This window comes from Trifolium pratense, linkage group LG5 (genome assembly GCF_020283565.1).
Source record: "Trifolium pratense cultivar HEN17-A07 linkage group LG5, ARS_RC_1.1, whole genome shotgun sequence".
Taxonomy (NCBI): domain Eukaryota; kingdom Viridiplantae; phylum Streptophyta; class Magnoliopsida; order Fabales; family Fabaceae; genus Trifolium; species Trifolium pratense.
In genome coordinates this window covers 31,555,273-31,571,035 of record NC_060063.1, presented here as the reverse complement: position 1 = coordinate 31,571,035, position 15,763 = coordinate 31,555,273, and the positions used below count along the sequence as shown (strand labels likewise).

The following is a 15,763-nucleotide window of genomic DNA, read 5'->3' as shown; positions in this document are numbered from 1 at the left end:
GCTATTTTGAGTCTCAATACAAAATGAGAAGCTTATATGAAATCACTCTAAAATAGATCTATACTCAGAATATGAAACAATAAGAGTGACTTAAAAAGAGCTTTGAGCTTGAGTGATTGAATGTGATTGTATGGCTTACATTGCTTGAAAACTCTTGCATTTTCTCTTGGATATGCATGCCTTTTATAGATGTTTGCTTGAGGTTGAAGCTTGGCCTTGTATATCAGTTAGAGAGCAAAATGTAGTCGTTACTCTGTGCCAAACATGCAGCAGACAACTTATGCAGAATTGCCAGATTCTCTGCTCATTCTTTGAATCATTCGTGAACTGGGTTTTGCTTTGATTCACAAAAGGCAAAGGAGTGTGAGCCGTTGGCAAGTACAAATGAGTTGTTTCCTCCTTCCTTCCTATGTCAAAGAAATTCTTAGGTGAGTCCACACATAAACATTAATGATTAGGCACAACCAATCAAATAATTACAAATCATTAATTTATTTAAAAATTACAAGTAATTAATAGTGTAGTAATTAATAAAACCAAATATCTTTAAAAAAAAAATTTAACAAAACCAAATCTTTATAAATAAGGAAAGAAAATAAATAAATTACATGTGCACTTTATATTTTGATGGCTTAACTACATATTTGATCCCTTACGTTTATTTTAGGTTTCAATTTGGTCCCTTACGTTTAAAAAGTATTAATTTGGTCCCTTACGTTTATTTTAGGTTTCAAGTTAGTCCTTTCCGTCAATTTTGTCGCTAACACCGTTTAAACAATACACGTGTCAGTGTGTCCAAGTGTCACGTGTCAGTCCACATATGCAAATTGGCTGCCACATGTGACAAAATTGACGGAAATGACTAACTTGAAACCTAAAATAAACGTAAGGGACCAAATTGATACTTTTTAAACGTAAGGGACCAAATTGAAACTTAAAATAAACGTAAGGGACCAAATATTTAGTTAAACCTATTTTGATTCATACGCTCATCATATTATTTTTTTCATACTAAGCTTTCTTTTTATTTTTTTATTTTTTTTACTAATTGAAAGCTTTGTATTTATATTAATAAGCTAAGGTCCCATTTGTATTAGCTTATTTTTGAGCTTATACAAACAGCTTATGCAATATAAATTAGTTTTTTGCTATTTTATAAGTTCACACTAATGAAAATATTATTTTTATAAACTATTTTATCATAAGCTACCTTGACAAACTTATAATAATACATAAAAATTGCATAAGCTGTTTGTATAAACTCAAAAATAAGCTAACCCAAACGGGGGCTAATTCAATTAGTTTATTGTTTATATTTTATAATTTATATTTCACCTAAATAATAGTTTATTATTTTTTCTCTCATTTTATTCTTATTATTTTACTTTAAAATAATTAAATATTAATTAAATATTTTTTATGGAACTTTATATTAATAAGATAATTCAACAGTTAATTTTACTAAATAATACAAATTGAATTATCTAGCTTATCGGCTATAATTTATAAAACTTTGGAATTCTTTGAACACTTTACAAACTCAGCATGATTTACCTTGGTGTTTCATGGGAGATTTTAACGTTATTTTAGGCTCTCATGAGCATAGGGGTAGACTTTCTCCTGCTAGATTACCTATGTCTGAGTTTCAAGCTTGGACTGATTCTTTTAACCTTATTCACTTACCTACTAGAGGAGCAGAATTCACTTGGAATAATGGTAGAGGAGGTAACAGACACACTAAAAGAAGATTAGATAGAGTTATTTGTAACCAATCTTGGGTTGATCTGTTTTGTGTCTCGGCAGTTTCCTCTCTTGTTAAACTCAGAACATATCATTTTCCTTTGTTGCTTGATTTTCAATTAACCACATTGTCTTTTGCTTCTTAATTCAAATTTTTGAGAATGTGTTCCTTACATCCGGATTGCAGAAACATTGTCTTAGATTGTTGGAACACTGTGGTGTTAGGTTGTCCTATGTTTATCTTGAGCAAGAAGTTGAAAATTCTTAAGGATAAACTTAAGATTTGGAACAAGGACTGTTTTGGTAACGTTCATAATCATGTCATCTATGTTGAACAAAAACTTCATCAGATTCAGATTCAAATCCAACACAATGGACACACTGGGGCACTTCTAAATGAAGAGAAATTAGCTAGTGCGCAGTATGAAGATGCTTTGAATAGGAAGGAAGTGTTTTGGCAAGAAAAAGCTAGAGTGAATTGGAATTTGGAGGGAGATAGAAACACCAAATACTTTCATAGACTAGCCAAGATCAAATCCTCTACCAAATTCATAAATTCCATGCAAGATGGTGAACATGTGATCACTGATCAAAACCTTTTATCTGAACATGTGGTTAATTATTATCAAAATCTTTTTAGTACTAACATTGTTTTGCAGGATTCTTCGCTTGTTGAGGAAGTAATCCCAAATCTTGTTACGGAGGAAACCAATGCTCTCATGACTATGCTATCCTCACATGATGAAATCAAAGCTGCTGTTTTTGCACTTAATAAGGACAGTGCTCCAGGTCCAGATGGTTTTGGTGCTTTCTTTTTCCAACATTACTGATGTTATTAATGCTGTTTTGGAGTTTTTTACTTCAAGTTCGATTTTGCCCGGTTTCAATTCTAATGTTATCGCCCTTATAACAAAAACTCCTGATGCTTCCTCCATAGATCAGTACAGGTCAATTACCATGAAAGGGCATCATTCACAACAAGTCCAGTACAGGCTTCCATAATGCCTTCTCTTATTTCTGATGAACAAAAGGGCTTCATTCACGACAGAAACATCAAGGATTGTTTGTGTATTGCTTCAGAAGCTGCTAATCTCCTTCACAACAAGTCCTATTGAGGCAATTTAGTTCTCAAAATTGATATTACAAAAGCTTTTGACACTTTAGATTGGTCTTTCCTTCTCAAGGTGCTTAAAACTTTTGGTTTTAATGAAATGTTTTGCCATTGGATTCATGTCATCCTCAAATCAGCTTTCTTATCTGTTTCCTTCAATGGTAAATCACATGGTTATTTCAACTGTACTAGAGGAGTTAAGGCAAGGGGACCCTCTTTCTCCACTTCTTTTTTGCTTAGTTGAAGATGTTTTAAGTAGAAGCATTTCAAATCTTGTGACTGAAGGCAAAATTAATCTCATTAAGGGCACAAGAAATGTCAAAGTCCCATCTCACACTTTCTATGTGGATGTGTAACACCCTTAATTTACCCCTTTATTTTATTTGTGAAAAAAGGTTAATTTCATTTATTTAATAAGGATGTCACACTTACTCCAATTAACTAATTCCTCAAATGATTAAAAATCATGTAGCGGAAAATACAAAAATAATATAAGTTTCAAAGTCCGAATTGAAAATACTGAATCAAGTGACATAGCTCAATTGTCATAAAAATTTAACAACATGATTAAATAAAAGTTTCTCCCAACAACATCCTAACAGAGCGACTCCAAATAAATAGCAAAGCAACGGCTATCCGAACACACCATCTATGATTCGTCTCCTACCTGAAAATCTACGGTTGCACACCGTAGGGCCAAGCCAGAAGGGGGAATGTAAAGGTGAGTCAAAATACATCAAGAAAGTAACTGAATTAAAACAACTCAATAACTAACAACATCGTAAACAACAACAAGACCACCTAAGCGGATGGCCGCGCACATTCATTAGTCAACCACAATCATCAATCGTTAATTAAATAAAGAGAAATAACAACAACATTTAAATAAAGAAATATAATTAAAATGCATGCAATGCGCCTAGACTCGCTACATGCATGTGGTACCAATAGCAACGTCATTTCTAGTTTTATATCATAGAGGATCAACGTCATTATTTTCAATTTCATTAAGCAACATCATTTTCAACGTCATTAAGCAACATCATTTTCAACGTCAATTATACAACTTCATTAGGCAACGTCATTGGACACATGAATGAATGCATGTCAGGTTATAATAAACAACGTCAATAGGCAACATCATTTAACAACTTCGATAGACAACTTCATCATCATTATAACAACATCAATAAACAACGTCCATAAGAAACTACAATAATAACAATTACAACATCATAATTTCGGCACAACTCCAACATCATTAAAATAGATAATTCAACATCGTTATAACCATGTAGCTCAACATCATTATTCAACAAAACAACAATTGAAACAACACAATTACTATCAACGAGCAACGACTTTAAACAACACCGATACACAACAATTATTAGCAACTTCGATTACAACGCCAACTTAAAATATAATAACCCAATTAGTCATTCACTCCTCTCATGACAACAACTTATTACTCGTGTTTAACAGCACCCTTAACCCAATTTAAATCGGTTTAGTTTATCCACGAAACGTATGAATTTTAAATCAATTTAATTAATAACAATTGTGAAATAAATTCAAATCCTTAAGATTATATACAACCAGAGAGAGTGAGGTATCCCAAATTGTTCCAAATTATTAAAAACACCTTAAATAAAATTTTGGGAAACTTTTATTAAATTCTAATATTTTTAATAGCATATTTACCTCATTTAATTAACTAAAAATAGTTCCAGGTCTCCGAAAATTCTCAAACCGGTGCCAAAATTCCCAGAAAATTAATTATTATTTTTCTATAAAAAAATATTTTAAAAACAAGCCCTCCATAGCCTCTCACGCGCCCCCACTCGCCGCCAGCGAGACTGGGCATCGTCGGGTAGTTACTGTTCATCTTCTTCACCCAGCGGGTCTGCGTATGGGTCGATCCGACCCGGTTCGTGACCCGTATCGTTCTACCTCTATACTCAACGAAAAACAACATTCTTTATACCGTTTTGATCCCCATTCAATTTTAAAGAGTTTCCCGGTGTTTTATTTAATATTCGATAACTAATTCGAACGTTCTCAAAAGGAAAAGTTATCACGAATTTTTGTTTAAAAAAATAGCTCCATATGAGCACTCCCAGCTTCCGATACAGCCCCTATTTGACCCAAAACATCATTAGAACTCGTCCCTAATTATTTTAGGACCTCTAGGCATCATAAAACATTTCGTGTAATTTGTTGTATTCAAAATTGATATATATTTTATTTTTATTTTTTTTTTTATTTATAAAATTGAATCTTTTCCCAAAACTTATAATCCTCTCCAAATGATGAATTTAGAGTGTTGGATATTTGAAATTGGCCTAATTTTGCTAAAACAAATATGCTAACAAGATGTTGGAAAACATGTTACAACATCCTCTTTGCTGAAGGAAATCTCGCGCATTTATAGGAGTATCTTCTATATATGGAAATCTACTTTAAAAGCACGCGTAATGGAGATCTGATCTGATCAGGAGTTTTAAGGATAAGACAGACTTAATAGTACAACGGTATGATCACAATTATCCTATAAAGCCCTTAAACACTTTTGGAAAGTTTATATACATTCTTGATGAAGATCAAAAGAGAATCAGATCACCTTTTATGAGCTACAAGGAGCGTCCTACGAGTAATGAAGAAAGAGGAGCGTGCTAGATCATTATATATACGAAGACCAAGTTCAAGACTAAGTATCTCATTGAAAAATATAAGTTCACATATTGAGTCTTTGTTGAGTCTTTTATTGTTTATTTGTAATTCTTGCTTGTGGATTCTATAACACGAGTTAAGAAGTAAGTTTATTATTTTAAGGTTACTCCTAAGCTTTGAAGTACGGAGTTTACCGTGTGTGATTCACTTGAAGCTTTTAAGCAAAAGTGAAGTGTTGTCTTGGCAAGTTGTCGCCACATCATTCTTAACATTGTATAATCAACACAGGTTGTGTTGTGTGAGTGGAAGTGAGATGGGATCTCATGTCTAGGAGTTCCTAGGCAGAAGTTGCATGAGTAGTGTCGAGGTTATAAGGCGTAAACCAAGGGTTTGCTGGAGGTCTTAGTTTAAGGCGTAAATCCTAGGGTTTGCTGGAGGTCTTAGTAACTAGAGCTATTAGTGGATTTCCTTCCTGGATTGGTATCCCCCAGAGTAGGCAGTTGGCTGAACTGGGTTAACAATTACTTGTGTCATTTATTTATTTTCTGTCAGTTTTTATATGTTATATAAGATGTGCCAACAATAGAAAACAACATTATTCACAAAGTAGTTGTTGGGACATCTTAGGCAACATCATTCTAGTGATACCAGAATTTCAATTGGCATCAGAGCAGGCACCCTGTTCTGTTATTTTGGGTGAGCTCCAGGGAAAGTACTTTCTGGTACAATGGATAAAGAAGGAGGGTCAGTGTCTAAACCCCCCTTACTGACTGGTCCTGAGAACTATGATTATTGGAAATCTAAAATGGAGGCTTTCATAAAATCAATTGACAGCAGGACATGGAAGGCTGTGTTACGTGGATGGGAACCACCAATGGTTCTTGACAAAGATGGCAATAAAACTAATGTCAAGAAGCCACATGATGAATGGACAAAAGATGAGGATGATCTAGCACTTGGCAACTCCAAAGCCTTGTATGCAATCTTCAATGGTGTGGATGCTAATATGTTTAGGCTTGTAAAGAGATGTGTTACTGCTAAGCATGCCTGGGAAATTCTGAGAAAAGCTCATGAAGGAACATCAAAAGTTAAGCTGTCTAAGCTCCAGATGCTCAAAACCAACTTTGAGAATCTCAGAATGAAGGAGGAAGAAACCATTCATGACTTTCAAATGAATGTGCTTGATTTCGCAAACTCATTTGATGCGCTTGGAAAACCTATCTCAGATGAGGAGCTAGTTGGAAAAATACTCAGATCTTTGCCTAAAAGATTTGATATGAAGGTGACAGCCATTGAGGAGGCTCATGATCTCTCAAGTCTAAATTTAGATGAACTCATAGGATCACTTCAGACCTATGAAGTTGGTTTGAACAGAAGGAATGAAAAGAAAGATAAGAATCTAGCCTTTGCTTCAAAAAGCGATGCTGATGATTTACAAATTGAATCTGAAGGTGAAGAAAGCTTAGCTGAGTCTATGGCTATGCTTGGGAGACAGTTCAACAAGTTGATGAAGAAAGTGGATCAAAAGCACAAGCCAAATGGTCGATTCAACAACAACAAACAGTCCAGCTTTCAGAAAAAGACAAATGAAGATGAAAGAGGAGTGAAATGCCACGAATGTGAAGGTTTTGGCCATATCAGACCTGAATGTCCAACCTTTCTAAAAAGACAAAAGAAAAGTCTTGCGGTTTCATGGTCTGATACAGATTCAGAGGAGGAAGAATCTGCCAAATTTGTTAATGCTTTAACAGGAGTTTGTGTATCTGACTCAGAATCATGTGATGAGGAGGTAACTTATGAAGAACTAGCTGCTACTTACAAAGATCTTCATAGTAGAAGTATAGAAGTTTGCAAAGCATTGGAGAAACAAAAGAAGATCAATGGCAAACTGCAAACTGAGAGAAATGACTTACTCATGAACATTAATAATCTCAACATTAAGGTTGAAGATCAGAGTAGTCAAATTCAACAGTTGGAAATGGAGAAGTCTAACCTCCTGTGTAAAGTTGCTGAACAAGATGAAGAAGTGACCAAGTTAAAAGCTAACTTGGATCAAGTCACAAAAGTGGCCAAAATGATGACCAAAGGTACTGATGCCTTTGAGGAAATGTTACAAAGACAAAACTACGGGAAACCTAAGCCCATTGGTTTTGAACATGAGAGAGTAAAGCAACAGATGAAGTTCAACAATGCCACTATACATACTCCAATCAACAACACGTTTGTGTCAGGAGGATTGTCGCAACATCTTATGGAACATCCTGTGCCCAGGTTCTATAACTGGACATGTCATCATTGTGGAAGGAAAGGACATATTAGGCCTTTCTGCTATAGGCTTCACGGATATCCAAGGAGAGTTCATCAAGAATTCTATATTCCTGCCTTTCCTAATGTTACAACAAGACAGGAATGGAGAGAAAAGAAGAAGATCACAGGTCTAATAGCTCATACATCCTTGAGAGCTTCTTCAAGAGAAACATGGTACTTTGATAGTGGCTGTTCTAGACACATGACAGGTGTTGAACACTATCTTGAAGACTTGAAGTCATATGCTACCAGTTTTGTAACTTTTGGAGATGGAGCCAAAGGAGAGATCAAGGGAGTTGGTAAACTTGCAAACCATGGCTTACTGATCAGTGCATTTTAATGCACATTCTTCTACTATTGTACTAGTGTATTCCTATTGTTTAATTTACTATTTTCACTATTTTAATGTGTTTTTATGTTTAAGTTTATTTCTAACTTTATTTTATTTTCGCACTTAATTTATGAATAAATAGCATTTTGACACCCTTCCAGTCCGCAGGTCATAACTGGAGTTACAAATATTGGATTGAGGCGCGGGAAGATGCGTTGGAAAGCTGAGATCAAGAGCTACATCTTTCATGTTGAGGCCAAAACCCAGTTCGGAGCGCAAGTGTGTCAAATAATTGCATCTATAGTCCAGACGAATTTAAATACAGCAAGCCAAATGGGCCATAAAACAATTGGGCCGAAAAACATAAAGTTCCATTCAAAGAGGCTGGCTGCTAGGGTTTGTTTCTTTCGTGAATATTGAGAATTAAGAACTATAGATCAATCCGTTGGTTAAGACACTTTGGTTCATTATCTTGAGGTTTGAATTCTAATGCAATTTCAATTCATGTTTCTATTTCTTTCTCTGTAAATTTCGCTGCCTTTCTCTTGCTTTATGACTTGCAATTCGTTTATCATTTGATGCTTAATTGTATGTAATTCGGTTGCAAGTTTCTACGAGGTTATTCGAATTAAGTTATCGCTTGTTTAATTTAATTCGGTTAGGAATTTACAGAGTCTATACGCTTGTTGTAGGATTGATTGAATTCGCGGTTTGCATAGTATTGATTGTGATTCTGTAACGCTTGTTTGCTCTGTCATAATTAATCATACGCATTGTTATAAGCTTTTTAAACAGTCCGAATTCATATAAAACCAATTGGCGCTTGATTAGTTAGTTTTATGATCAGTCAAGGATAGAAACTGAAAAGAAATATTTCTTCCGTGAACCTATGATAGATAATGAACGAAGTTTGACGTAACCAATGGATTGATTGCTTTGTTATTATTAAATTTCACACTTTTGCTCTCTGTTTTCACAAACCGAAACCCCCTAATTTACAATTTTTGCTTGAATCTGATACTGCTAATTATTGATAAAGAGTCCTCGTGATACGATACTCGAGTGTCGCTTCCCTACACTACCTTTTTCTTAAACTCGTTTTTGACCCGTGCGCGACAGCGGATCAAATTAAATTGGCGCCGCTGCCGGGGACTCATAATTGTGTTAATCAGTATTAGAATTGCTTGTTTCTTTTGCTATTGCGTGTTTGCCGTACGAAAAATTAAGAGACGAATTAGGGCTGATTTTGTGTCTGTTCTGCTTTTCGACCATCCCATTCCCTCAGAAAAAAATCAGGGTTCAAAATCCCCTATTTTGGGACAAAATACGGGACACCACCCTCTCAGCCCCAAATTCCTCGTTTTTCTATTTTATTTTAATTTTTTACTGATTTCGTATTTTCGAAAAAATCCAAAAAAATTTGTGTCATCTTTATTTTAGTTAATTAGAATTTTCGTGGTATTTTTAGATTTTTTCTCATTCAGTTTGACCTGTTTTCTATTTTACTCACCTATTTTCGTTGTAGGGACATAGTTGGAATTACCGTAATTGTTGTTTATCACTTCTTGCATGACCAGGTCTGCTGGACAGTTCCAATTAGTGCTTCCTGACCCTGAGATAGAAAGAACACTCCACGCACGCAAGAGGCTCAACCGAGCTAATAGCGTGCATTCCGGTAACATTGATTCTAACCCTATATCTGATTCTGAGCCTGACTACTTGCATAACTTGTTTGCTTCGGATTCTGAACTTGATTTTGAAATGGCTGATAATAGAACCTTAAGGCAATTAGCTGCTCCTGATGTGAATTATAATGGCTTGTGTATTGAATATGATGCTGCTGCTGTTCCTTTTGAATTAAAATCAGGTTTAATACACTTGTTGCCCAAGTTTAGTGGTCTTGCAGGTGAGGATCCGCACAAACATCTGAAAGAATTCCAAGTGGTGTGTTCTACACCACTTAAGCCTGAAGGGATCACTGAAGATCACATCAAACTTCGAGCTTTTCCTTTTTCATTGCAGGGTGCAGCGAAGGATTGGATATATTATCTCGAGCCAAACTCAATTGCAAGCTGGACTGCCCTGAAAAAAGTGTTCTTGGAAAGATATTTTCCTGCTTCCAGAGCTGCCTCAATAAGAAAGGAGATTTGTGGCGTTAGACAAGGTAATGAGTCGCTGACCGAGTATTGGGAGAGGTTCAAACACTTGGTATCTAGCTGCCCTCAACACCAGATTACCGAGCAACTCCTCATCCAATACTTTTATGAGGGGTTGTTACCAATGGACAGGAACATTCTTGATGCTGCTAGTGGTGGAGCGCTAGTCGATAAAACTCCAGCCGCTGCCAAAGCCCTCATTGAAAACATGTCTCTTAATTCTCAACAGTTTACCACTAGAGACAATTCTGTTCAAAGCGTGAATCAAATGCAGGTTTCTTCCAACAAAGCTCTAGAGACCAGACTTGACGATCTCACCACCTTAGTCAAGCAGTTGGCATTAGTAAAACCTCAAACAACAACTTTGTGCGGTATTTGTACCTCTCCTGAGCACCCGACCGACACCTGTCCCATTCTGAGAGACGAGTCCATTACTGAGCTGCCACAAGCTTATGCAGCCAACCTTTACAACCAAAACAGGTACAACAACACTCCTGACCTATCCACCAACAAATATCATCCCAGTTGGAGGAACCATCCCAACCTTCGATATGGAAACCCACAAACCAGCCAACAACAGAATCCACCTCAAGCTGTTGCCTCTACACCTTCCGGACCATCCTTAGAGGATCTTGTTAAACAAATGTCCGTGAACAACCTCCAGTTCCAACAAAGGACCGATGCTAGCATTCAGACCTTGACAACACAGATGGGACAAATGGCCAATGCAATAGGCCAATTACAAGCTCAAGGCTCCGGTAACCTTCCTGCACAATCAGTTCCGAACCCAAATGGGAATGTGAGTGCAATTACCTTGCGATCCGGAAGAGTGACCGAACCAGCTCCAGCTCCAGCTCCAGAGAAAAGAAAAAAAACCATTGCAACATCATCTGTTCCTGAACCTGCTGAACCTTCTGCGACTGCTGAGACTGAAAAAGCATATGTGCCACCAATCCCTTTTCCTCAAAGGGTGCAGAAAAATAAAAAGAATAAGGCGGAAGAAGACAAGGAGATTCTTGATGTATTCAGCAAAGTAGCAGTCAATATTCCTCTCCTCGATGTGATCAAGCAGATTCCGAAATATGCAAAATTCTTGAAGGATTTGTGCACAAACAAGAGGAAAGTAAAGGGAAATGAGAGAGTTAATCTGGGCCGAAATGTTTCAGCCCTTATTGAGTCTAATGCTGCACTCGAACCTGAGCCTGAAAAAGCTAATGTCTCAGCCCTCAATCAGGCCATGCCACAGAAATGCAAGGATCCAGGAACTTTCTCTATTCCGTGTACCATTGGGGATAGAAAATTCGAAAATTGCATGTTAGATTTAGGAGCTTCTATTAATGTCATGCCTACTTCTATTTTTAACAATCTTGATCTTGGTCCTTTGCAGCATACAGGTCTTACTATTCAGCTAGCAAACAGGAGCAATGCTCGCCCTGTTGGAGTGGTGGAAGATGTGCTAGTTCAAGTTAATGACTTGATTTTCCCTGCAGATTTTTACATCCTTGACATGGCTGGAGAAACAGAGTCAAGCAGATCGCCGATCATCTTGGGCAGACCATTCATGAAGACGGCAAAGACAAAAATCGACGTTGATGATGGGACCATGTCCATGGAATTTGGTGACATTGTTGCAAAGTTTAATATTTTCGATGCTATGAAATACCCTTTAGAAGAGCACTCTGTTTTTCAATTAGAACTGCTTTCTGAAATTGTTGATGAATTTCATTCTGATTTGTGTTCAGCTGATGATTACTCATGTGATGTTTGTACCGATACTAACCTCTGTGTTGGTTGTGCTGAGTTTAATTTGCAGGGCGAAGGAGAAGTTGTCAATGAGGCTGCCAATGAAGTTGTTTACGCAGTTGAAACTCTTGACATTCCGACTGTTCCAACAAAACCATCCATAGAACAACCACCATCCTTGGAGCTTAAACCACTTCCTGAGAACCTGAAATATGCTTACTTGGAGAGTAATGAAAAACTCCCTGTTATTATCTCTTCTAACCTTGATTTCGATCAAGAACACAAACTTTTGCAGGTCCTGAAGAAGCACAAGAAAGCAATCGGGTGGACATTAGCCGACCTTCCAGGTATTAGTCCATCGATGTGCATGCACAGGATTCTACTTGAGGATGGATCCAAAACAGTAAGGCAGCCCCAAAGGAGGCTTAATCCTTTGATTCTTGATGTTGTGAAGAAGGAGGTAACCAAACTCTTGCAAGCAGGTATAATTTATCCTATCTCTGACAGTAAGTGGGTAAGCCCAGTGCAGGTTGTACCTAAGAAATCTGGACTTACAGTGGTGAAAAATGAAAAAAATGAACTTGTTCCCACTAGAGTTCAGAACAGCTGGAGAGTTTGTATTGATTACAGGAGATTGAACCAGGCTACGAGAAAGGATCACTTCCCTTTACCGTTCATTGACCAAATGCTTGAACGGCTAGCTGGTAAATCACATTATTGTTTTCTTGATGGTTTTTCAGGTTATTTTCAAATTCATATTGCACCGGAAGATCAAGAGAAGACCACTTTTACCTGTCCCTTCGGTACTTTTGCTTACAGGAGGATGCCCTTTGGTCTTTGCAATGCTCCTGGCACTTTCCAGCGATGCATGATTAGCATTTTTTCTGATTTCATTGAAAACTACATGGAAGTCTTTATGGACGATTTCACTGTCTATGGTTCCTCTTTTGATGCATGCTTGAACAGTTTAAACTTGATATTAGAAAGATGCATCGAGACTAACCTTGTTTTAAATTATGAAAAATGTCATTTTATGGTTAGGCAGGGAATTGTTCTTGGTCACATTATTTCTGAAAAAGGAATTTCTGTTGACCCTGCTAAGATTGATGTGATTTCTACACTGCCTTACCCGTCTTGCGTTCGCGAGATTCGTTCTTTTCTTGGTCATGCAGGTTTTTACAGGCGTTTCATCAAGGATTTCAGCAAGATAGCTCTTCCGCTGTCAAACTTGTTGAAGAATGATGTCACTTTCAGCTTCGATGACAAGTGCAAACAAGCGTTTGACTTCTTGAAGAAAGCATTGACCTCCGCTCCCATAATCCAGCCCCCTGACTGGACCCTCCCTTTTGAGCTTATGTGTGATGCTTCTAATTATGCTGTTGGAGCTGTCCTTGCACAAAGAATTGACAAGGCTGCCCATGTTATTTACTATGCTTCTAGGACTTTAGATTCTGCACAGTCAAATTACACTACCACTGAAAAAGAACTGCTAGCTATTGTTTTTGCTCTTGATAAATTCAGATCTTATTTGCTAGGTTCCAAGGTTGTTGTTTTTACTGACCATGCAGCTTTGAAATACTTGCTGAAGAAGCCGGATGCAAAACCGAGATTGATCCGATGGATGTTGTTGCTCCAAGAGTTTAATGTAGAGATTAAAGACAAGAGTGGAGCTGAGAACTTAGTGGCTGACCACTTGAGCAGGATAGAGAGAGATGAAGATCCTTTTCCTATTCAGGATGATTTTCCTGATGAGCAGTTGTTTCTTTTACATGGTATTACACCTTGGTTTGCTGACATTGTTAATTTTCTTGTTGCTGGTGTTTTTCCTACAGGTGCATCGAGATCACAGGTTCATAAACTCAAGAGTGATGCCAAATATTATGTTTGGGATGATCCATATCTATGGAAGTTTGGTAGTGATCAGGTAATCAGAAGATGTGTCCCCGACAATGAGATTGAATCTATTTTGAAATTTTCTCATGCATCTCAAGTCGGCGGACACTTTGGTCCGCAAAGAACTGCGAGAAAAGTACTTGATTCAGGTTTCTATTGGCCAACTATTTTTAAGGATGCTTATGAGACTTACCGCACTTGTAAAGAGTGCCAAATAGCAGGCACAAACATCACTCGCAAGAGTGAAATGCCTCAGCAGCCTATGCTTTTCTGTGAGGTTTTTGATGTATGGGGAATCGACTTCATGGGTCCCTTTCCCGTATCATTTGGTTTTCTTTATATTTTGCTTGCTGTTGATTATGTTTCAAAGTGGGTGGAAGCTATCCCCACTAGGACTAATGATTCTAGAGTTGTTGCAGATTTTGTCAGGTCTAATATCTTTTGTAGGTTTGGAATACCGCGAGCTATCATCAGTGACCAAGGCACTCATTTCTGCAACCGCACCATGGAAGCTTTGCTCCGAAAGTATGGAGTTGTGCACAGAGTCTCTACTGCATATCACCCACAGACGAATGGGCAAGCTGAGGTCTCAAACAGGGAGATCAAACAGGTTTTAGAGAAAATGGTGCAGCCAAACAGGAAGGACTGGAGTCGTCGTCTAGAAGACGCACTTTGGGCTCAAAGAACAGCTTTCAAGACACCCATTGGGATGTCTCCTTATCGACTTGTTTTTGGTAAGGCATGCCATCTTCCTGTTGAGGTAGAACACCGTGCTTATTGGGCGGTGAAAAGTTGTAATTTTGAGTTGCAACAAGCAGGTATTGAAAGAAAACTCCAATTACAACAGCTGGAAGAGCTTAGATTAGAGGCTTATGAAAGCTCTAGGATTTATAAAGAGAAAACTAAGCACTTCCATGATAAAATGATTTCTAGGAAGGAATTTTCTGTGGGCCAACAGGTTTTATTGTTTAACTCCCGCCTAAAAGTAATGGCTGGGAAACTTCGATCCCGGTGGATTGGCCCTTTTGTTGTTACTAATGTTTTCCCTCATGGTGCAGTAGAAATAAAAAGTGCAGGTACTAACAAGGTGTTTAAAGTAAACGGACAGCGACTGAAGCTGTTCCATGAAAGCTCAGTGCCTGAAGAAGAGGGACATGTTGAAGAGCTCTCCTTGGAGAAGCCGTTCTACCCAGCAACTACACCGTAGCCCCTCGGGTGTGTTCCTTCCTTTACTCTCACTTTGTGTTATTATTACATTGCGGACACTGTCTGGTTTAAGTGTGGGGGAGGGACATTTTACATTTTTGTGTTTAAAAAAAATAATAAAAAAAAAAATAATAATAATAATAAAATAAATTATCATGAGTAGTCACATGTTCTAAGGCTAGGGCAGATAGCTGTAGGGTCAGTGAAATTTTTGGAGTTTTTTGTTTTGATACTTGACATGATAGTCTTTGCAACTTAATGCACAACTGCTTGAACACTGTCAAACTTAGTAATGTCTAGATAAATCTCTGAAATATTTATTCTTTAGACTAAGTTCTCTAATTTGAATATAATGGAGGTATGATTAGAACTAAGTGTGGGGGAAAGGCTAGAGTAACAGATAGACCGATCATTGCTATTAATTGAGAAAAAGGGAAACTGTTTAAGAGCTAAAATTAATGAATATAATAAGTTCCTGTGCCCGAAACTGGAGGAACAAGTTCCTGTGCCTGAAACTGGAGGAACAAGTGCTGTGTAGGATGCTCTACTCTGAGTAACAGGTTGGACTTATTACAAGTAAGATCCCGTCAGGTGAAAAGGTGG

General features: G+C 37.3%; 1 protein-coding gene across 1 annotated transcript; it reads left to right on the top strand.

The window, feature by feature from the left end:
• The first annotated feature begins 9,528 nt into the window (after positions 1-9,528).
• Positions 9,529-15,258, top strand: LOC123882832. The gene is made up of 3 exons (XM_045931461.1): positions 9,529-13,031; positions 13,134-14,017; positions 14,153-15,258. Exons 1-3 carry the CDS (start codon positions 9,732-9,734, stop codon positions 15,159-15,161), a joined length of 5,193 nt encoding a protein of 1,730 aa, XP_045787417.1. The 5' UTR covers positions 9,529-9,731; the 3' UTR covers positions 15,162-15,258.
• Positions 15,259-15,763: the final 505 nt, after the last annotated feature.